Here is a 22,659-nt window from a genome sequence, read left to right as displayed (position 1 = left end):
AATGATTGTTAGACTTGGCAAAGGTATAAGGCAATAGTAAGCCTGAAAGTGCCTCTTTCCAGCTGGAAAAAAAAGCTGAGCACAGTTTTGATGTGGGATGTCCTTTGATCAGGTTAGTTGTGATGAGGTTTGCTGTGATGCCTTTTAACAACAAGGACCAGTGACCCTCTACAAGGAGAAAAAGAAAGAAATTAAGAGACAAAGAATTTACAATATATATATTAATAGAATTCTTTGCAGCATTAAGGGTAAAATTAAGGGCTCTAGAAAAAGAAAACGCAAAATTTTGTTATTAAGGTCTGACAGTGTTCCAAAGCTACTTACATGGATAAGTGACCATCCTCAGCATAAATTCAGGTTGATTCAGCTTTAATATAAATGAACCTGGAATAAGATAGACTTTTTTTTTTTGCATTTGTGGAATTTTTTTTATATTACAAATTTTTATTTCTATAATTTGCCATAATATTGGCACCATTTCCAGAACTATACAGTTTTATGAACTGCTTAAGAGTTCAAATAAAATGTAGATAACCTTGCAGCAAAGTACTAAACATAATCCTTCACGTGTCATTACGTGAAGGTCTGACATATGAACCCCTTTATTTGTAAGTAGAGATGGTAAAATACAGTTGGTCTTGAGTGAAGGGCAATATAGCAGATAAGCTTGAATAATTACATCATGAGTGCTCACATAGCTGCAGAGATGTTAGACTGTATCTGTGCAGTCAATGGAGTTTTTGTTGACAGCAAGTTAGGGCCCTTTGGCAGTGTAGAGAAATGTGCAGCTATGACTACATACACATATATATACACACAGATATATGAAGGATGAATTTGTATAGCAAGCAACACAAGAAATACACTTCATGCTTTTTCTAACCAAAAGTAATTTGGGAATTATTACTTTGCTCATTTTTTCACCCATTATGAGATCTGTGAACACTCCCTCTCATACATACAAAAGCAGATAGCCTTGTGCTAATTTTATTCACAGCATTCCACATCTCACAGTGATCAAATGCAAAGAAAGCAGGTGGTTCCTAACATTAGTAAGATTTGAAGTAACAAATATATTTCTTGTCAACAGTTTTTTTAAAAGGACAAATTTTGGACAAAAGGCTTGAATTTCTTAGGACAAAGAGAGCTGTATGTAAATACCACAACTTTGATGTCCATCTTTTTGTTACTGCTGCATGTCAGTGAAAGTTTAAGAATTATTTATATTAAGTAATCTGAAATGTTTTTACTTGCACTGAGCATTACAAGAAGAAGCAAAGCGACTTAAAGTGTCATCAAGTAAAGCAGTCAAGTATGTTTTCAAAGATTCTGTTAGTGGAATTACTGCTGTTTAAATAGTTATACAGTGGTTCACAAAGCATGTATTTCAGAAAAAAAACTATTGTATCAATAAAGATAATGTGGCCATAAGGCAAGATAAATACCAGGCATTCAAACATCATTAAATTATCTTCAGTCACTATTCCGCTTTTGGAAATCAGATGCCAGAACACAGGCAGGAATGGGAATTATTTTTGTCTTGCTGGCTGTTTTGCTGAGGTGTCTCAGGAGAGCTTAATACAACTTGTGAGATCACTGATGTTCATGATGCTACATGTATGTGAAGATGGAGAAGAAAGCAGTTTCTCAGTTTTATTTCAGGGTTTGAAGTGTTTTACATACATCCCACTAGGTCTTCCTTTCTGGAAGACCTTATCTTGCTACCTTTTTAAAGAAATGATTCTGTATAATAGCTTTATACTGGAAAATAACACACTCGTTACAGAGACATTTTTATGCAACATGCATGACCGTTTTCAGTGCTAGTTCTTCCCATTTTCATATCTCAGATGGCAACTGTAGAAACATCCCTGTTTAGCATCTTAAGGATTCAAATATCTACCATCTCTGCTCAGGCATGATACTGCCTCTACATTTATGTAGAGGAAGGCGTTGATCAAAGCTTGAAGTATGGTTTGAGAGATATGTGCCCAGAGATTTCTTGAAGAGAAACCAGACCTTATGAAGAAAAGAGTCCTAAAATGTTGTGGTCAATGTCATAAGGAGAGGCTTACCACAGACTGCCTCAAGTGAATAATCTTAGCTCATCACAGAGTTATGGCACATTCACAGAAAAAAAACCCAAAATAACTCATTATTAGGTCTCCAGGCTTTTCAGTCACCAGTTTCATACAGCTTAGTGCATTAAAAAGTTTAAAACTTAAATAGCTCTAAAACAAATTATTCCTTCACATTCTTACAGCGTCAGAATAACATTTAAGTAAAGTATTAGTTCACAAATTAAAAAGAAACAGGAAGTTAATAGTAAAAATACAACGTCTATCCTTTGATCTAGGGTCTCCAAGCCAGGAACAATTCAGCTTTTGTAGCAGAACCTTGATCTTAAACCAGCAAGCTCTGAGTTGTGTATCCCTTTCCTGTAATGTGGATGCCTTGTGAATGCTCTCCCTATATAGGTGAACAAAGGGACTGGTTATTCAGTAAACAACTTTGAAGAAACAGATGCAAATAGCTTGTGATTTTTCTAAGCAAGTGGAAATCCACATTAGCTCTTTGCTTGTGTGTTTAAGTAGTATCATAGGTAGAACTGGTTTCAGGAGTGCAACTTCAAAAAGAAAATTGGCTGGCTTTCCAGGCCAAACAAACACACAGAACTATTGTTTTACGAAGGAAAAAATTATTAACAGTTTATGGCATTTCATTATTGAAATTGCTGTTGTTTACTACCACAGGTACTCTTCTGCTTTCTTAGTTCAGAAATGAATGTGATGATTTGATCACCGACCATCTTAAAAGAGAAAGAATAACATAAACATATAAAACACCTCCACTTTTAAAACTGCTCTTCTTTTTTCCTTTTGCTTTCTTTGACTTGATGTATCAGTTTTTGAAGGCCTAAATAAGGTATGTGTCTTCAAATTCTACAAAGATAATATATTTTAAAGTGTGCTGAGGTTATCTTTGAGCTCCATAACAAGAATGGATTGTGTTTCAGAGACAAGCGATTATTTCTTTGTAATAAGTCACACACGTGTCTACCTTGGGGGCTGGATCTGTGTAATAGCCCAGATGTTTGTTATCCCTTCTATTTTTGGGAGAGTAGATGTATCTAGAGTGGACATTCAGAAACTCTGAAGACACGGAAAATACTGTTGAATGTTTCACTGGTTATAGTGTCCAGCGAAATCTTTTGGTACTATAGTTCTATGGTAAACATGTTTCTTTGACAGATTTTTTAAAAATAATAAATTGTAGAGATACTTTTTTTTTATCTTATTTTCATCTACTTGTGTTGGAAATGAGCAAACATATTTGCTCATTTGGTAAATTGATAGTATAATTGATAGTATAATAAGGGTGAAAAACTTTGAATCCTGGCAGCAAGCATTTCAAGTTCTCTCAGCAGGAGAGTTATAAAAAGCTTAGCACAATTTAAGTTGACAAATTATGGTGAGCATAATAGAAATGGGAAAGATGACTGTAATAAGAATAATATGACTGATTATTGCATTTCCTTAAGCCATATTTCAAAACAAGAAGTTTGATATCAAAAGGAGTGGTACTGACATCTGAAATTATAATGTTACAGTTCAGTTACAGACACAGTATGCACATTCAAAGGGGAAAAAAGTTATTCTCTCAATTAAGGAGGCTGGGATTTAAAGGCCAGTTCAAAACAGTTATCGTGGACTACAGTAAGCTGAACTGTCTCATCTCTTACAACTGCAAAAGGATATACAACCTGCACTTGAAAATACATCAAATTGTGCCTAAGGGAAATTGAATGAACTTTTGATATTTGATATTAGCAGATTCCTATGTAAACAGAGAAAACTAACCAGTCTAATTTTCAAATTAGACCTAGAATTTTGAACAGTTCTCTCAGAGAAGAAGGAGGAATGAAAAAGAATAGACTAGATTACAAATATTTATTTATTTTTATAAATATAAAGAATTATTTTCTCACATGTAAGTTTGGATGTTTTGGCTCCTACTCCTCTTCCTGCTACATGGGGAAGTCTTCAGCAGTAAAATAATGTGTAGCTGATAGGAAAGGAATGTGATCATCATCAAACTCTTACCTATCGTGGCAGGGGAAAAATTGTCAAAACTGATGAATAACTGATAATTAAAACTGCTGATTGGAGGAGTGGGAGGAAGGTGGGGAGAAAAAAATGTTTGGGTACTGCATTAGGCAAAGCAAAATTTTCTTTGAAAACACATTGAAATACTTGATTGAAGTTAGATGAGACATTCAGTTTGATTTTCAGTCATGATACTCTTCATAAAACACAAAAATACTTCAAGAATGGAAAAAGAATTTTTCAAGAAGAAAGCCAACACCTTCAATCCCCTAAAGGCTGCAATTTTTACCCAGAAGTCCTGTGATCTTGACAAACAGGTCTGCCCATCAAAAAAGTATATTTTCCAAAAGCTTTGTTAAACTATTTGACCCATCATCAAGTGTCTGCTTTCATTCCTTAACCTTTTTCTTCAATTTTGCATGCAAAAGCTTTTACTTTGTTAGACATCTTGCTGGACTGACTGAGGAAGGAATTGTTTCAGCCTTTTCAAAGGTAATATATCAAAAGGTTAAAAATAGTTATTAATGCAGTCTTACTTGAAACACTTATACATTCCTTAATACTGTGACCTCATCTGCTTCTGCAGCAAGACTGTGGTCATCAGGGTTTGCTCTGGTGAAGTAACATGAAGATTTACAGTTCAACAGCTCAAGAAAATTACAGTATCCAAAGGTGCCTGCAAGCTGGCAGGTATAAGACAGATGGTGTTTGGATGTTTTTGTATATATGTGGAGGAAGCAGATAGTGCCTCTAGGCAAATATAAAAATCTTAATTAGCTGAGCAGTGCTGTATGTCACTGTTGAGAAAAGAACTCAGCTAGATATTCTTTCCCACTTGCAAAAGAACATTTATCTTGGTTTGAGAAAGTGAGATGTAGAATATAAAAAATTATTACTAGGATGTGGCCCTTTTATTATTAAGTTGCTTCACATTATATGGGAAAGCCTGTGTATTTTTCTGTGCTCTACCTGGCACATTGTCATAGGAAACTGTCCCTTCTGTAATGCTAGCTTTAAGTTCGGTAATAAACTGAGCTCTGGAAAAAGCTCTGGTGAATTTCCCAACAAAGCACAATACAAATGCAGGGTATTAGACAAGTTGTGCAACTTTGTGCATTGCTTTTGTGCAACTGTGGCAGTTCTACTAAAGATGATACTGGCTGTTGTGCTAAAATAATGTTGCTGTGGCATTGGAGAGATTCTCTACGTTGTCTAAATATAGATTAGTAGTAATTCACAACACAGACAAAATGTGTCAGGCTTTATCAATTCTGATAGCAATGTAAAACCTACTGATGTTTAGGTGTCAAAAGTGAAGGAGGCCTTGTATTGAATTTAGCAGGCTCTATCCATTACTGAGTAAAACCAGTAGATATATTGTGTCTCCAGTGTGGGCTGCTTCATTCTTCTTGATGGGTGTTCAGAAAGGTGGCTAAATGGTCTCTAGTTCAAGACAGTCTTGTGGTGTTTGTTCTCTTTTGCCAAACAACAGAATCTGCTTAAACTCTGTTTAATATTGACCTTTTCCATCACCTGGAAACTTGTGTATTCAACATGAATAACTAAGGTCAGTTTACCACACTGAAGAAAACAACTTCTTGTAACCCTTAAACCTGACACATCCATGTCAAATGTATGCTTTGAAAACAACTTAAATACAAACGCTTGAAATCCTGCAAATTGCCTTTGTCTTTTTAGGGAAGGTATATTTAGGTATATATTTCCTGTATTACTAAGTTTCAAAAAAAAAAAATCTCATCTGTTTACTAATGGAATAATATAACAGAAGATCTATCCCATATATCTGTGTTAGGCCTCATAGTCACAGTTTTTTAAATGGCTGTTTTACTTCAGATGGTAAGGTAAACAATTGGCTATGGATGATCTCTGTCAGCTTCAAATAGGATTAAAAAAAATAACACTTTAATATTGCTTAATTGAAGGAGTGTTTAGTTTGTTTTTTAAGGAATGAAAGAGCCACTTAAACAAAGGGGTAGGCAGATGGACATTAATAGTTATGTAAGTGGACAGTAGATATTACTGGAATTTGCAGGGGAAACTAATAATGTGATTGGGTTTGGGTGGGATTTTTTTTCAGGTGTTACCATATTACAAGTCAAACTGCAGAATTTGAGCAGATAGATTGCTCAACAGTCAGACTGGAGAGTTTAAGCACTAAATATACATGTGCACAGGAACAGGCCAAAAAAGAGGTTCTTTGAAAACTATATGCATTTTTCTCTGTACTTAGAACCTGCCTTGTACTTTGGTAACACTGAATAGTGAGTGGATGAAAGCACTGCTCATGTGGAAATTTGTGTCTGGAGGACTGCAACAGATCTGTCCAAAGCAGCTTCTGTCATGGTGCATTCCAGAAAAACAGAGCCAGTGTCAGCAAAGGGTGAGTTACAAAAATATTGCTCAGGTTGCTTTAGAGTATGTGAGCATAATAATGGGGTGTCTGGCATTGATTCTTACTTATCTTCGGTATATATATGGGATGGAAAAGTTAAGCAAAAAGCATTAGACGTGAACTGACCAGATAGAAAACATATTTGTGTCTCAATTGTGTGTTGGAAGGATAGCTCAGCTAAGCTCACTGACTTTCTGATGGAGACTGCAGAATGGATGATTGATGCAGAATGAAATGATTGTTAATTTACTCACACCTCAACTGAGAGCAGACATTGGGAGAAACAGCTGGAGTGTATTGTTTCTGTAGCGCTGTCTAGCTGAATTTAGAGCATAAATCTGCAGTTGCCCTGAAATGATGCTATCAGTACATTAGCCAAGGAAGCTTTCTTTATGAGATCTGGTATGTCTGAGATTTTAGGGTCTCTGTTACTAGGAAAAATAAATTCTGGAAAGCGCCACCAGCATAACCTTCAAGGACTTTTTTTGTCCACACTGACCCAAAATATCCAAAATCGTCTCTGCAAAACCTTCGTTGTTGTTGTTTTTCAGTCCCAATGAAAAGTCATTTTCCCTATCAGACTCTGGGACTATTTAGGCTGGACAAAATTTTGCAGTGCTGTTTGAAAGTGTTGCTTGACTTGCTAGCAGCTAAGTTGTAAGGAATAATTGTAGATGCTCAGTGTCAAGGAAAGCAGTTTTGTTAATGGGAAAGTCTCTGTTCAACACAACAGATTGATGTTACACACTCCTAAGAGATAGATAAGACTTCAGAAATGTTCATATTAATTAAGATGAAAGCAAAGTTGCCTTTTTAAATATATATGTGATAGATTATCAGATTTGCTACCAAGATAGCAAAGAATTAGAGTAACTAGCAGTGCAGTGTGTATGATCGAAGGGACGGTTAATTGTCTTATAATGTACACAAATGGAACTAGAATTTAACTACAGTATTTAATGCTGTTCTGAAGAACAGAGAAGTGGTTTCTCAATACATATGTTGAATAAGTGAAGACTCACTATTCAGGTGAAGAAATATCATTGGATCTTACAGGATTTTCTGTATTGTGTATGAACTATGCAACTAATGTTGCATTTCTAATCTTGTATTTATAGGTTTTTTTTAAAGTCACTTACGTTAAAACCTAGTCATGAGATTAAGAAAAATTTAGTGACAATTGTAGTTTTTCCAAAGTATTTTTAGAGTTTTGAACACATAGTCACAAAAAATTGGTTGTATATGAAATGCCTATGCACACAGCATTTTATTAAGGAAAGTACAAATCCTGTGCAAGAATTGAGATTCTTCATGATGCACTGAACTGACCAGAGAGGCCAGCTTTTATGCAGGTAAGTATTTCTGGCCTCTAATCAAGAGGATGGAAAATTACGCTTAAAAGAAAAAGTTGCGCTAAGTAGGTAAATTTCAAAATTCCATGACAAAGAAGGACAAGAATTGTGGTCATTACCAGCAACAAGTAAAATGTTTAAAAGGGAGATAGGAAGGAACACTTTGGTTAAAAAGAATGCAAAATTATAGAAATAGTCAGAATCTCAGTGAAATAATGGGGCAAGAGCAAGGAAGAAGCCAAGTCATTATACATCTTTCAGTTTAAATTTAAGTCTCATACATACATGAAAAAGTAATTCTGGGTGTTTTCACCTATACTCGAGCTGCCTGCTTTTTTTAGTGATCAGATGGTTGCAACGGCAGGAATTTCAAGATCAGTGATCTAGCCTAATGCAAGAAGCTTTTTCTTAGTGTACAACCAGAATTATTCTGGGACAGACATCTGCTCTTTTAAAGCTAAATAGCTAAGTAAGACTTCATATGTATTGCCCAGAATTGAACAAAAGTGTTAAATTGCTGTGGACATTGAGTCTTTTGCATGTCATTGACCATACAAGTCTTGCTGCTTCCTGAACAGCTGGAGTAGGTTATGTGGGCATCAGCTGGAACCTGGATTTTACACTAGGAGTCAACATGTAAGTGTTCTGAGTGATGATCCCCAATGATTTGGCCAGCCTGTTCTGGAAGGTCCAGAGAGATTTGAACTAGTTCTCTGCATGCCCATGAACACAGTGCTTGGAGAGCCCAGCAAAACTACAGTCTTGATCAATGACACCATGACTGACTGTAATAAGTAAAAAGAGGGTGGGGAGAGTTTTTCAAGGGTTTTTTCTTCTAGTGCTTTAAGTGCACTTAGAAGTTGGAAGAGCTCTTTTGGCAGTAACATAAATTACTGTAAGTGTCACAAGGTATGATTTACTCCAACTACATTATAAAGATTATAAACATTATCAGCTCTGCTGCTCCTGAAGTTGGAACATACAGCTATAGTGGAGGTTCTTTACTCTGTCTCCGGTTCTCACTATGTACTTGAAGATACTGTTTTGGACAAGTTAACATAATAGTGGAACTGTGCCATGAGCTAAAGGTACATTTGTTTATACCCAGTTCATTAAGGTTATTTTTTTTAATGAATGTTCATTTTGAAGGTAAAGAAGCCATAGGGATTAAACTTTTTTTTTCCTCTCTAGTAGTTATTTGAACACCAAAAATTGTAGGGAGCTAAGATTTTCAAATAATTATGGAGATATTGACACTCATGATGTTGTGTGGAGCTGTCACTGTATTGTCTCTTCCAAGAAGAAGCATTAAGGGAAGAACAAAAAAACCTCTAGGTGTAAAATTTTTAAAGTAAACAACACTTAACACAGTACCATTTAGAGGTCCTCCAGCACTTGGTAAGTAAACCAGTCTGACTCTAAGCTGTCTCAGGTTTCTGCAAATTCACTGGACTTCAAAGATTTGAAATAGCTATATAGCTTTAGGAAATTTTTTCTCAAAGAGTTACAGTTTCACTGTTGAAATACTCATTGAAGTTAGTGCAAAGTATCATTCTGACTTCAGTGGAGATGGAATTATGGACATCACCCCTTTTTTTCCTCTTGTAGTATTGTGCACATACTTCCTCTCTGCATCAAATGTAAAAGATGCTGCTCAATAGAAAGTAATCCCACAGCTCAGAAAAGGCTCAAAGGCTTTTTTTTTTTTTTAAATTACCAAGTCTTAGCTATTCTGAGAAGACTGGTGACAGAATTAGTACTAAATTTGTTGCTGTAGGCCGGGAAAGATTTGAATTCTTCTAGACTCAAAATCTGTATGTAAAAAAGAATGTGTAAAGCTGAACCTTCTTGAATTTATTTCAAAAAGGGTAGTTGTGGTAGTTTGAGCCTGGCTGGATGCCAGGTGCCCACCACACCGCTTTATCCCCCACCTCCTCAGCAAGCCAGGGAAGGGGAGAAAATAAGATGGGAATCTCGTGGGTTGAGATAAAAGCAGTTTAATAAATAAGCAACAAAGCCGCGCACGCGGGAAGCAAAGCAGAAGCAGATAAAGCTGTTACTCTCTACTTCCCATCAGCAGCAATGTCCGGCCACCTCCCGAGAAGCAGGGCTTCAGTACGCGTAGCGGTTGCTTTGGGAAGGCCAGAAATGAATCTCGCCTCCTCTTCCTGCTCCTCTCCCCCAGTTTATATTACTGAGCTGACGTCATATGGTATGGAATATTTCCTTGGTCAGCCTGGGTCAGCTGTCCTGGCCATGGTCCCTCCCAAGATCATGCCCACCCACAGCTATTGGTGAAGGTGGGGGGAGGAATGCTGGAGGGACAGCCCTGATGCTGTGCGAGCGGTAGTCATAATATTGATATCAACAGTAAGCACAGCACTGCAGGAGCTGCTGTGGAAAATCACTACCATCCCAGACCCACTACAGTCGTAAAGAAAATGCTAAGTTAAATAGACTGATTATTTTTTTTTTTAAGGAAGGAGTGTGATTAATATTTTTTGCCTCTGCATGAGGGTCCCTTTCAACTTGTGTTGCCATGTTTTGTTGACATGTTCTGTTGCCAGAACCCAAAGTCCAGTTCAAAGAACCAATGTACATGGCAAATGAAAAAGAATAACAGCTGTTGGCCCTCATTCATCAAAGCGGTGACATGAGTCACAAATCCACAGTCTGTTGCTATACTCTCCAGGGCTCTGCCAGAGTTATGATGGACTGCAAGGAGAGGACAAATACAGAGGATTCTGTAGTGGTGTTTCTCCCAGGTAAGCTATTCCCATTGGAATTTGAAAATAACATGTTAATGTTTGTCCAATAAGTAATCTGATGGTAATGAAAACTAGACCTTCAGGACATTCTGGGAGTTCTTATGCTAGCTGAGCATCTGTGGATAAAGATGGCAGCACAGGACTAATTAACAAATAGATTTGTTACTATGACACTTACAAATAGTTTTGTGTCAGGAGGTTGTGGCATCCCTTTTTTTGATGGTATCTAGCAACAGGACAAGGGGTAAAAGGATGAAGCTGGAACACAAAATGTTCCATTTAAACATAAGAAAAACTGTTTCACTGTGAGGGTGAGAGAGCCCTGGCACAGGCTGCCCAGGGAGGGTGTGGAGTCTCCTTCTCTGGAGGTTTTCAAAACCCACCTGGACACGTTCCTGTGTGATCTGATCTAGGTGGACCTGCTTGAGCAGGGGGGTTGGACTAGATGATCTCTAAAGGTTCCTTCCAACCCCTACCATTCTATGAAGAACAGTTACTAACAGCTCACTCATCTCTTATGTTTTACTTATAGCAAAACTGTTTTATTGCAACGAAATACAGTACTTGAACAAAATTGACAAAGAAAACTGTTGTTTGGATCTTGATTTTGCATTAATTTTTTGGATTTTTTTTTTAAATTTAGGTATTGAATTCAGAGAAGGAGAAACTGAGCATTTTGTTTAGGTAGAGACTCTGTATGATGGCATAAGAGAAATGAGAGAAACCTTACTGTTCACCTGAAAACTAATTAGAACGTGGTGGCAGAGACACAAGTAACCACCGTTGACAACAGAAGTGGCCATTTGTAATATGTTATTCATTTATATAAAAACATCTTAAAAACCATGTACTCACAGCATGCACAACAACCTGGTAGTTACAGGCTCCTGTGGTCAGTTGAGTATATACCTGTCGAAATACTAGCATAAATTAGCTGTAAATCCACACACTTTTTTCAAAGTCCAGAAGCATCGAATGAGAAATTTTATCCATGGCTCACTATATCTGTCAAGGAGTTTGGCAATGGAGAGCTCTCCCATTCATTCTGAGTTATTGGTATACACCTTAGGAAAGTATAGTGCACTAACTGGCTTGTAGAAACCTGTTTTGACTTTTCTCAGTAGCAGTGAAAGGTAGCAAGGGATTTAAAAATATTTAAAAATAGGAAGAAGCTGTGATTGACAATTTTTGTATGTATTAGTACTGTCTTTGGCTGCTACCAGACCCTCTACATTTGAGAAGCTCCATCGGTCCCCATCTAAACATGTGGAGAGCTGTGGCAGCAGCAGCTGCAGCCATTCCGTAGTCATCTGCATCACTTCATGGACTCAAGTACAGCTCCGTGAGGCCTTCTCACCCATTCCCACTGTACGAGGCCTCTGGGCAGGAAGGAAGGTGCAAATGGGAACAGACGAACATAGATTTGTCTCACATTTCTTCCCATATTTTGCTTGTGACGCAGAGGAGAGCACAGCAAAAGTTAGAGGTACTCCCATTCTGAAGAGCACAGCCTGCCATTTTGGACTACGTTTAAGATCTAATTTGGCTCAAACACTAGCAACTTGCTACTTCAGTACTATATACAATTAATTACTGCATGCAGCGAAACTATGGCCCTGGGATTCATTACATCATGTATATTATACCTTGATAAATTTGTAGGCCACTATTTTAAAAGCAGAGGCTCGACAGCTAAAACACAGTCCTTATACTTCACTTGGTAAAAGCCTAAACTATCTGTCAAGAGTTGTCAAACTGATGTGTAGGCTGAAGCTGCTACACGGTCTCTGGAATTTATTTAGAAGTGTTTGGGGGTTTGCTTTTGTATTTCATGTTTGTGACAAGATTTTGGGGGAGTAGATGAGGCAGAAGTGAAGTTAAGCAGAGGAAAATGAGGAGGAGTGGTGATGTTTCAATGTTTGTTTCTTACTACACAAATCTACTTTTAACTGGCAATAAATTAAATTCATTTTCCCCATGTTGAGTGAGTTTTGCCCATTTGAGTGATTAGTAAGCAATCTCTCTGTCTTTAGCTGGACCTATGAGATTTCTCATCCTATTTCCTCCACCTGCCACTATGGAGATAGGGAGTGAATGAGCAACTGGGTGTGTGTTTGGCTGTTTGCCAAGGCTAACCTTTCTTAAAGAAAAATTGGAATATTTTTATTTCCATTTTCCTACTATTTGAGGAACGAATTCTTCCTTAATTTTTAGCTGGTTGCTGCAGAACAGGTTTTAAGTTGAAAACCTATAAAAACCACTAAGGAGTGAATCTTCCTTAATTCAAGTCACCATTTTATCGAAGAATCCTGGGTAAAACTAGAATGGGCTTGGTGACAGAATTTAAGTAGCAAGCATTACTTCTCCTTTGCCCTCCATTACTTATTTTCAGCAGTATACGTAACATTTTCAGTCCCTCAACTCAGAAGAATAAAGCCGTTGCGCACATTGAAGAAACAGCGTGGCAGATGTGACATTTCCAGCTGTGCCCCAGGTTGTTTCACTTCTGCTGTATGATGATACTGGTAAGAGCAAAGAGCATCCTCACCCTCCAGCTGACTATCCTCTTGTCTGTGTAACAGTAAAGCTTGTGTTTCTGCATGCTTTTGGGCAACTCATTCCATGCTCTGGATGGAGCATGTAAGAAAATTGAAGAAATGTTCAACTCTGGAAAATTACAGATAAAACCAGCAGGCTGTTGCTGTGTCAGAGGCATGTAAGTCCTTCTGCTGACTGAACTCAGAGAACAAGACCTTCCAAGAAAGAGTCACCATCAGCCCTAACCTGTGACACCTCTTTCTGCAGTAAGCATTTCTTGCTGATTTAAACGGGTCTTTGCTAGTGAACTGTGCTGTCAAACTAACAACTAGTTGCAGGGAATGACTTTGGACAGATGGGATTAGGGCCAGAAGACTACAGATTTCTAAACCCAAAGCTGAGCAGACAGGGAAGGTGAGGAAGAGCCAAGTTGCTGTCCAAACAAGGGCTGTGGCTGGGTAACACAGAGCTTTTCAGAAATGGCTTGCATCCTGGCCTTTGTGAGCATTTCTGAGCTGCAAGCAACTGAGCAGCAGATTTTAAGCCTCTGGTGTCAGCCATCTGTCACATCTGCAGGAGTTGGCAGAGGGACATGTGCTTGTGTGCCTGCTGCTTCTATGTGAAATGAGGTGTTTTAAACTGTTGATCAATTAAGATTTTTAGGAGAACAAAAAAACCCTTAGTTTTGCACTAGCAAAAGGCACACATGCATCTTCATTCTTGCTTGATTCCGTTTGGGAGGAGCAGCAACAGACTGCTGGGAAGAGTGTGATGGTAACTTGGAAGCTATTTGCCAGGGATATATGAATTCTGACCATTCTTTTTATGTTTCTATCAGTTTCTGATTTATTCAAGTGTTTTCACAGTGGGATTTTTCAAGCTAGCATGCCTAAATTTGGGAGAATTGGCTTTGATGTTGCCAAATCAGAGCTCTATTTTTGAAGTTAGCATTAGCATTTTCCAGGGCTGCTTAGTCAGAGGTGACACGTGAATCGTAGCAGCAGCTCACTCCTATCTGGGGTTGGGTGTTCTTATTTTGAATTTTAAAAGCCCCATGGCATTTGTTTAGATCCCCTTAATTAGGGGCAAAATAGCATGACTGAATCATTAGCCTTATTTTGCTGATACAGTTTTGGTAATAAGCACAGTCTTGTTAGAATAATACTGAACAGTTTGCTTGCCTGGAGCAGACATAGGTAAGCATAGGCCATTCCCTTTGTTTCATTTTTTTACACAAAATGTAAATGCCAGTCCATAGGCATGCAACCCCAAGTGCTCAGACTATGACAGAACTGGATACATCTGCGCCATGGAAACATCAGCGATGCTCTAAGGCTGAACTACTGGCTGGTCAGCGATCCGAGCAAGACCGACAGCATCACCAGCCCAGTGAGGGAGGTGGACACGCCAACACTTTTTTACCAGCACCAATCCATCTCCCTGGGCTCTATACCTTTACAGGCAGGCTTCACGCTGCAGTGTGCAGCTCAAACTGTGAATGCCAATGGTGATGTGGGTCTGCAGCTGCTAAGTCCAATTTGTTCAGTGAGCAGAGAGAGGAAGTGTCGTGGTTTGGCCCAGCTAGCGCAGCAGCACCACGACAGTCTCTTGCTTGATTCCCCCATTCACCCCCACCCTTGTTAGGATGGCAGAGACCCCAGTGAAATGGGAGTAAAAAGATAAGCAAGGTTGTTGTGGATTGAGACAAGGGCAGGGAGGGCTCACTGCCAATTATGGTTCTGGGCAAAACAGACTCCAGTACTCGACTTAGAGAGGAAAGTAGGAAAGTTTATTCTACAAGAAACAGAACAGAATAAAAGCAAAAAGGGAGTAGGATGATGAGAAAATTACACCCAGCACTTTAAGATCTCCCTCCCCCATCCCTCCTTTCTTCCTAGGTCCAGCTCACCGCTCCTGATATCTCTACCTCCTCCCCCCTCAACGGCTCAAGGGGGCAGGGAATGGGGGATGTGGTCATTCTCTCAAAGATGGGCTCTGCCACTTCTCTCTGCTCAGATGAGGATGACTCCTGGCATTCTTCCCCTGCTTCAACACCGGGTTCCTCCCCCAGGACACAATCCTTAACGAACTTCTCTGGTGTGGGTTGTTCCCAACAGCTGCGGCTTCTGCCAATACAGGGTCCCTCAGGCTGACAGCCTTCAAGGTTTTAGGCACTTGTGTTCATGCTCAGTGGCTGAAAAGTAGCTTATTTGAGACTTTCCATCCTTAGTAAGATAGGCAGTAGCCTTTGGAGTTTTCAAGGTTCCCTGAGGCTCCCAGGTATAAGATTTGTAAGTCTAAAGTGGCCGTGCACGATAGCTCTACTGTATATTTACTGCTATACTTCCAAAGTGATGGGCCTTTCTGTAATTTAACCAGAAATTATCTCTGCCTTAGTCACACACAGAAAAAGAAAGAATCCAAAATGCCTGTCCAGTGTTAAGTGGTGGAACCTGCAGGATAGTACAAACTGTGCCCTTACATGTTTTAGTTAGCTGTTGTCTGCATGACATTGGCTCCCCTCAGGCAGCCTGTTTTTTTGTGGTAAGAGCTCAGATGTGATGGTGAATGACCCTCCCCTTCACCTCAATGCCCTTCACCTCATTTACCCAGGTAAATCACGGAATGATGTAAAGTTGCCATCTCCCAGTTTTTAGGGAAGAAAACCAAATCCTTGTGAGAAAGAGGTTGGGTTCTTCAGCTACTACTGGGTATTGAAGAGTTTCCATACTGCTGCACATGCCTCTCTGGAAAAGGACCTGTTGACTGTAGGGGTTAGGGCAGAGCTGTGAAGAGCTGCCTAATTAGCATGTCAATATTTCTGTGCTTTTCTGCCCTCAGCCTATGGACAGATATCTCCAAGCTGCTTAACACAGACAGGACACAGTTTAGCAAGCACCTTTCCACTTTCCTCAGGTCTTTGCCAACCTTACACCCCAGGAACGGTAGGAGCAGAACCTTTCTCAGCTAAAATTCGCTACACAGGTCCAGATGATCCTGACCATCCCAATTAACAGTCACAATGCCCCATATGGATGGTAAGCATCAGGTGGTGAGAGTTAATTAACACAGGCTGCTTTGGACTTTTCCTCTCCCACAGGTTTGTCTCCACAGTATTGTGGCAGAGCCATGGATAATCCATGTTTCATGAACAACTTGCCAACCACAAAGTTAACTTATGGCTGAAACACTGGATATCCGTAGCTCCTGTGTTTTCAGGCTCCAGCTCTAAAAGTACATTCACAGGCAGTTAATGAATACTTCATTTGCTGTTTTCCATTCAGGTTGTTAATAGGTCATGTGACATTTACATTTTAGGAATGTTGCCAGTTATCTCCACTCACTCCTTATCCAATTTTGAGCTAATGCTTAGCTCAGATAGCTCTCATGTGGGACACAAATGCTCCAACCTGCTGGACTATAATGAGATCCAGACCAAGCATGGCTTTATTACAGAGGAAACTAAGAATCCCAAAGTGATTGGAGAAACACTTCCTTACCAGTACAGCAGTGCTCTCTGGTCTGCCAGAATCCTGCATTTCTACCAGAATCTCAACCTTGAGGCTTGCCTATGCAAGTTTAACAGTTACTACGAAACATCTGAGCTGCTCACAGACTGCAGGGGCTGCATTGGCACAGAGGCAGGTATGTGGTACCAAAGCTACTTCCTCTCTGCTGCTTCTTCTCAGCAGGAGACTCTGGAAGCACAAGTCCAAGTTTTTAATGCTGTATTACTAAACTAGGTGTTTTGAATCTTCTGCCTTTTTTCAGGTACGAGATTACCCAGATACTTACACTGTGAAATTCACCCCTTGCAACTGCTGTGGCCAGTCAGGAATGTGTCCGTCCTGTCATCCACAGCCCATGGGAACCAATTGACATCAGTTTCCAACAGGTACACTGTTTTGTGTGGGACTTACATGTGTTTCCCTGAAGCCTCATGGTCAAAAACCATCCAAAAGCAAATGTAGGTTGAAAGGCAGGTCTGGAACTGCTGAAAGAGATGCTCTCTAAAGGTCCCTTCCAACCCCTACCATTCTGTGATTCTATGATTCTGGCATGGGCCATCCAGTACCAATTGTCAAATGAAAATCATGGAGTATTTCAGATGGCTTCAGAAGGAGTTCTGTTGTACTTGTAGATCCCATCTTCTTAAGTGAGATAAAATCAAATTTTTTTTCCCCAATAATTGTTATCTTATTTTTCCATTTGCCTCATAGCCCAGCCTGTTCCCAAGTGCTTTCCTGCTGTTTTTCAGGAAGGCAGGGACTGAAGGGGGGAGGAATTTTAGAGCGAGATTGTTTTAAAAAATAATTTGTAGTCCTGATGCTGGTTTTTAAAACTGAGATGTTATGTAATAGAGTTGTAGCAAGAGGATCTTTTTCTCAGGCAGAGGGAAACACTGTCCAGAGTTAGTGTGCTCTTGTGACAATCTTCCTGTATATATTAAACCAAAAAAAAAGACAGTGCACCAAGCGGCAGAAACATCATGCTATTATAGGCTGTGCCAAAGACCAGATTTTCTGTTGCAGTTAGCTTGAGGAATGACTTGCATAGCATGTGGAGACCAGGGGCTCTGAATTTGATTCTTAACTTCCAGTGAACATACCAAACTTTTTAAAACCTTGTAGTTTAACATTGCATCCTTCAGCCAATACATAAAAAACCCAAATTTTCATCCCCCCTCCACCACAAAAAAGGTACTGGATATCTCAGAGGCCTTTTCAATATCAGTCAAAGCTGTTCAGCCCTTTTGACAACTAGAGCTGCTCTTTAGCCTTCTATTTCATTATCCAGTTGCTCGGCATGTGTGGGAAGTGTGAAGACAACTGTACTACGTGGAAATGAACTGAATGTCTCAGTCTTGTTTGCATAAACAATTGGAGTTGAATTCAAAGATTCTGCTTTAGTGATAGCCTTCCTTCTGCCACCTTGTAATGCAGGACATGGATGCTACACAGGGAGAGGCAAATTATTTTGACGAGGAATAAAATAGCTGGAGTTGCAGTGGCATTTTCATGTTAACATTGAACTTCTGTGTATATAATCACACCCTTATGACTTAACCCTAGATGCTGGGTTTATTGGGGTCAAGATAAAATAGCTTGTGAGACAGTGTAGTTCTTCTGTGATGGAGAGCCATTTGTCTCCAGTTTCCCTCTACATCTCGCTGTCACTACTGGTGTGGTGGGCCTCACAGCACTGCTGAGTGCTGGAAGGGGTCAGAGGACAGGTACAGACCTGTCACCTGGGGCCGGCTTCCCCCAGCCACGTGTACTGGGCTCCGTCGGACTCCTGCAGCCACCAGGTGTTTGTGGTGGGGAAGGCAGAGAAGTGCTGACTGGGAGAGACCGACCATTGCATCCAAGGAATTATCCTACTTGCAGGGCAGCTCCTGTGTTCTTTCCAGGCGTGGGCCATTGGCCAGGTTACTTTTCTGGGCAGATTACAGGCAGCTTCTGGGTCCCAAGTGGCATGTGCAGTGCAGCCAGGGATGAGCAGGAGCAGGTGAGGTTCCTGTCCTGTGCTCAGTGGTTTGAATATGCGTGTTGTTGTCAAGGGGAGAGAAAATGAGTCATTGTTGAGCTCGGCTCTGGTCCTCATCTAGTTTTATTGGCCTCATGCCCACAGCCCTGTTTTCCCGGTAACTTTTGCAAGTGTCACTGAAAAGACACGTTGCTGTCCTGTATCTGAGGAGACAGATACCTTTTGCTGTTTTGCTCAGAGATGTTGAAACAAAGCACTTAAAACACAGTTATGAATTATTTTAATGGATCATGATGAGATGCACAACAGGAGGTGTATTGTGTACATGTGTAGGAGGGCTTCTTAAAAATGCCATGTACTGCTCAAAGATTTGATCAACACATCACTGCCATGGCAATGGTGCACTATGATCATTGCAAAGGTACAACCAAGGGATTTTTTTTTATTGTTTAACTTGACTTTTCCCCATGGGTCAGTGACCCAATGGCAGCACAATTCAGCCTAGAATGTTTCTGCTGTCTGAAAAGGAGCTTTGGATGTCTGATGGATCAATGGGATTTGGAGGAGGAGCTGATGTAGCCTTTACCAAAGGTAAAAAGTCAATTGTACATTCCGCATATTATGAAAACTAAATCAGAGCTGCTTTTAACAAGAGCTGAATATGTATTTTGTTAGTTTTATTACCAATGCATGGTCCATGTCTTTCCACTGCAGAATAGTAAAATACAGGAGCACTAAAACATGTTGTAATTTAGTGTAACTGAAACAGGTTTTGGTTCCATTTAAGGGCTCTGAAAGAAAAAGCATTCCAAAGACTGGTGCAGAATTTAGGTGCATCTATCTGAAACTGCAGTTCTGAAAACTCCTCTTCATTTACTGCAGTCAACCTATTTCCCTCCCTCTGGTTGTTTTACTTTGAAGCTGCCCACACTAGAACTTTTTGCCCCATTTTGAGGGAGCTGAGTAATTTCAGCACACACTTAGGTTATTCTAGTCAGAAAGGCAGGAATTAGATACTTGTACACCTGAGTATCGTCTACTTGGTTCTGCAGCTGTTCTCAACTGCAGACTGGATGCTCAGTAAGTGTAGCTGGCTTCAGCCAAGCTGCTTAGACTCATTCTTTTTTTTTGCCACTTCTGGCCTAGGGCAGGAGCTCTCGCATGCTGCACTCACTCACTGACAGGTTATGTCAGTATTGGACTGGAAATAATTTTGGTTTTAATTGTTCCCTTATTTATCAGTCTGAAACCCAGATACCCTAAGAACTTTATTTTGCTTGAAATAGCGCTATCAGGTTGGAAAGTTTCTTATATGTGAATATGGGTTGCCCTCTAGTGAAGAGAAGGGAAAAGCGTGCTTTAAAAAAAGCTACACTGCAAGAACGGCACGAACCATAGCAGCAGTTAAGACTAAAGCCTGTGATAGATTAGTAGCAACAGCCATGGAACAACCTGCCTTCATGTGCAAAGGGAAATACAGTTAAAGCTTGATAATTACTGTCCTGGGAATTGTTAACAACAATGGCTTGGTAATTACTTGATTTAATAATTTGAAATGGACTCCTGTAACATAAAATGCATTAATCTGCCTGCCCAGGATCTGAGATCTATGGCTGAGTGATGGTGGAGCCCATTCAGAATCCCAGCTCCTCCTTCAGCTGCAGCTTGGAGAAAGTGTTCCTTTGCTCTGGTGTCCATAGCTACGTGCCCAAGTTCAGCCCTGGCAGCCAGCAGTACGGCTGCCTGGCAGACACAGACTCGAGATCCTGGTATGTAAACAAGGAGTTATGGTAGTATGCATTTTTCTGACTTCCATGTGATTCTGGAAATACTAAACTTCCTTTAGGATAAAGCTCAACCTGAGACACAAACAATAGCTTTTGGAAACCTGCAGTTCCATGCTACATTAGCAGCTGATCATGCAGATGCTTTTCCTCTAGTAAAGCAGCCTAGTTCTGATGGTTTCAGCCCATCATCTGCTCCACTCTTTCAGGTAAGCTGTCTGATAAGTATATCACAGACATTTCTTCACACTAAAAGATGGCTGAGGTGAAGAACAGCCTGCAGGTAATCGTGAGCACTGTGCTTGTTTGTTAGTCACTGACAGACTTGAGCAACACGTTCACTTTGTTCCTCCTCCCTGACAGGGTAGCAACAGTGAGAGCACTAAGCTACCCTCTCCAGCCTTTCTGTCACTGCAGATATGTACACCTCTCACTGGGAGCAGAAGGCAGTGGTTTAGCCTTTTTACACAGGAGAAAAATAAGAAATTAGACTTGATTTTCCTTACAACTGGAAAAAAAAAAAAAAACCCAAAAAGGCAATTGGTTTGTATACAATAAGAAATAAAAAGAGACCTATGTGTCCTGCTTTAAGTCGGAGTAATTCAAATTCCTGAAGTCTTTATTTGGTCTCCTGAAGAGGGGTTGTTCTTGCTTAAGACTAGTGTTTTGTAGCCTTTCTGCATTAACACAGGAAAAAAAGAGGCTCTCGTTGAAGGTAGTTTATCTGACCTACTGCAGCAGTCTGTGTTAAGAAAAGATTAATCATATCTCCAAGTGCCTGTTTCTGCCGTTGACTTTAATTAGACATACTTGGCAGCGAACCTGGGACATCTGTCTGGATGAATCTGATGCTCAGTGTTTTCCAGTTCATAGCAAATGTGCATGGGGGTGTGTTCTGGTTCACTGGGTTCTTCTGAGTTTGGTTTTATTTTGAGGTGACAGCTGGCCAAGAATGATCCATTCACACAATTTACGTGATCCAATCAAAGGAGAATGCACACAAGCACAATGGCAAAAAGTCTTGAGTATCCCACCACGTCTTGTCCTTTGCTGTAGGAATGGTTAGCACCACAGCCTTGAAACGCAGCAGAGCCAACCCTGACACCCTGCGCTTGCTGCGAGACATTGGAGCAGATCAGAACCGGGCACAAGCATTCAGCATGTTGCACTGGGCCGTCCTGACAAAGCTGCCATCCTCCAGCAAGATGTGATCCCAGGTGGCATGCCGCTGCACAGGCCGGCGTGGGAGGCCACAAGCAGGTGCGCTGGGGTTGGACCCATCCCTGGGGGCTTGCCAGGACTGCTGTTTCTGCTCTGCACTGCCATCACCACCCTCGTCTTGTAGAAGCAGAGGAAACAGCTCTCTGTGGGGAAAAGCAGAGCACCCAGCAGCTACTGAAGCAGCAGGGACACTCAGACCACAGCACAGGGCAGCAACAACACTTCAGAAACGTGGCCAATTGTTTGGGTGCATCCACCAGAAAGGAGACTCCAGCCTGGCTCTCAGCCGACCCTTTTGCCCAGACAATGGGCTGCTCTAGTTCTAATACTGGGTCAATGACTTGGCTGCTGTTCCAAACAGGGCTGCTGTACTGGCTTTGTGAGAGAGTGAATGATGTACCTATAGATTTTCAGCTGGTACTCAGGGATGGGGCTGGATGCTTTTTTTTCTTTTCTGAAACCTAGTTTTTGTTTCATGTTTTAAATATATGCAGGTCTAAATGTGCCTTATATCCACCATGAAAGGTTGGCACTGAGAAGGATGCTGGGTCAGGTGACACTGTCAATATGTAGCTTTCACAGAATGAGGTCTGGGGTGGGATTTGTTTTTTGGGTTTTTTTAAAATAATTATTGCAGGAGAGGAAGAAAGTAGCAGGAGAATGGAAGCTAAGTAGTAGATGATAGTGTTCTTTTAAATGAGCGATACCGACAGTATTTGTCTTAAATTTTACTGAGGACCTCAGCCACAAAAACAACAGTGGGAACCTCACACAGGTAGGGCTGCAACTGCAATTAAATGTAAGGGGAGCAATCCATGTGATCCGTGAGAATTAGAGCAATACTGTAAAGGCACATGAGAAAAACAGCACCTAAATGCTTAGGTGCTGGCATGACCTTTGCCTAAACCAAGTCCAGTACTTTGGAACAGACACATAAACCCCCTGTGTTTCCATACAGCTTTACTGTATTATTATACAGTGATTGCCTTG

At 40.3% G+C, this 22,659-nt stretch overlaps 1 protein-coding gene across 1 annotated transcript in view; it reads left to right on the top strand.

Moving 5' to 3' along the window:
- FREM3 (FRAS1 related extracellular matrix 3) overlaps positions 1-21,793 on the top strand; it is a 52,042-nt gene extending 30,249 nt beyond the window's left edge. Inside the window, 20 exon segments of the mRNA XM_061993170.1 lie at positions 6,358-6,507; positions 8,450-8,536; positions 8,539-8,658; positions 10,439-10,676; positions 10,824-10,837; positions 11,283-11,360; positions 11,363-11,444; positions 13,094-13,220; positions 14,436-14,490; positions 14,493-14,747; positions 16,094-16,186; positions 16,189-16,215; positions 16,496-16,822; positions 16,949-17,072; positions 19,141-19,166; positions 19,169-19,255; positions 20,262-20,437; positions 20,511-20,657; positions 21,384-21,588; positions 21,591-21,793. Coding sequence (XP_061849154.1) covers positions 6,358-6,507; positions 8,450-8,536; positions 8,539-8,658; positions 10,439-10,676; positions 10,824-10,837; positions 11,283-11,360; positions 11,363-11,444; positions 13,094-13,220; positions 14,436-14,490; positions 14,493-14,747; positions 16,094-16,186; positions 16,189-16,215; positions 16,496-16,822; positions 16,949-17,072; positions 19,141-19,166; positions 19,169-19,255; positions 20,262-20,437; positions 20,511-20,657; positions 21,384-21,588; positions 21,591-21,793 — 2,621 coding nt within the window.
- Positions 21,794-22,659: the final 866 nt, after the last annotated feature.

The sequence above is a fragment of the Colius striatus genome, chromosome 3 (genome assembly GCF_028858725.1).
Source record: "Colius striatus isolate bColStr4 chromosome 3, bColStr4.1.hap1, whole genome shotgun sequence".
Classification (NCBI taxonomy): domain Eukaryota; kingdom Metazoa; phylum Chordata; class Aves; order Coliiformes; family Coliidae; genus Colius; species Colius striatus.
This window is presented reverse-complemented; position numbering and strand designations above follow the sequence as displayed.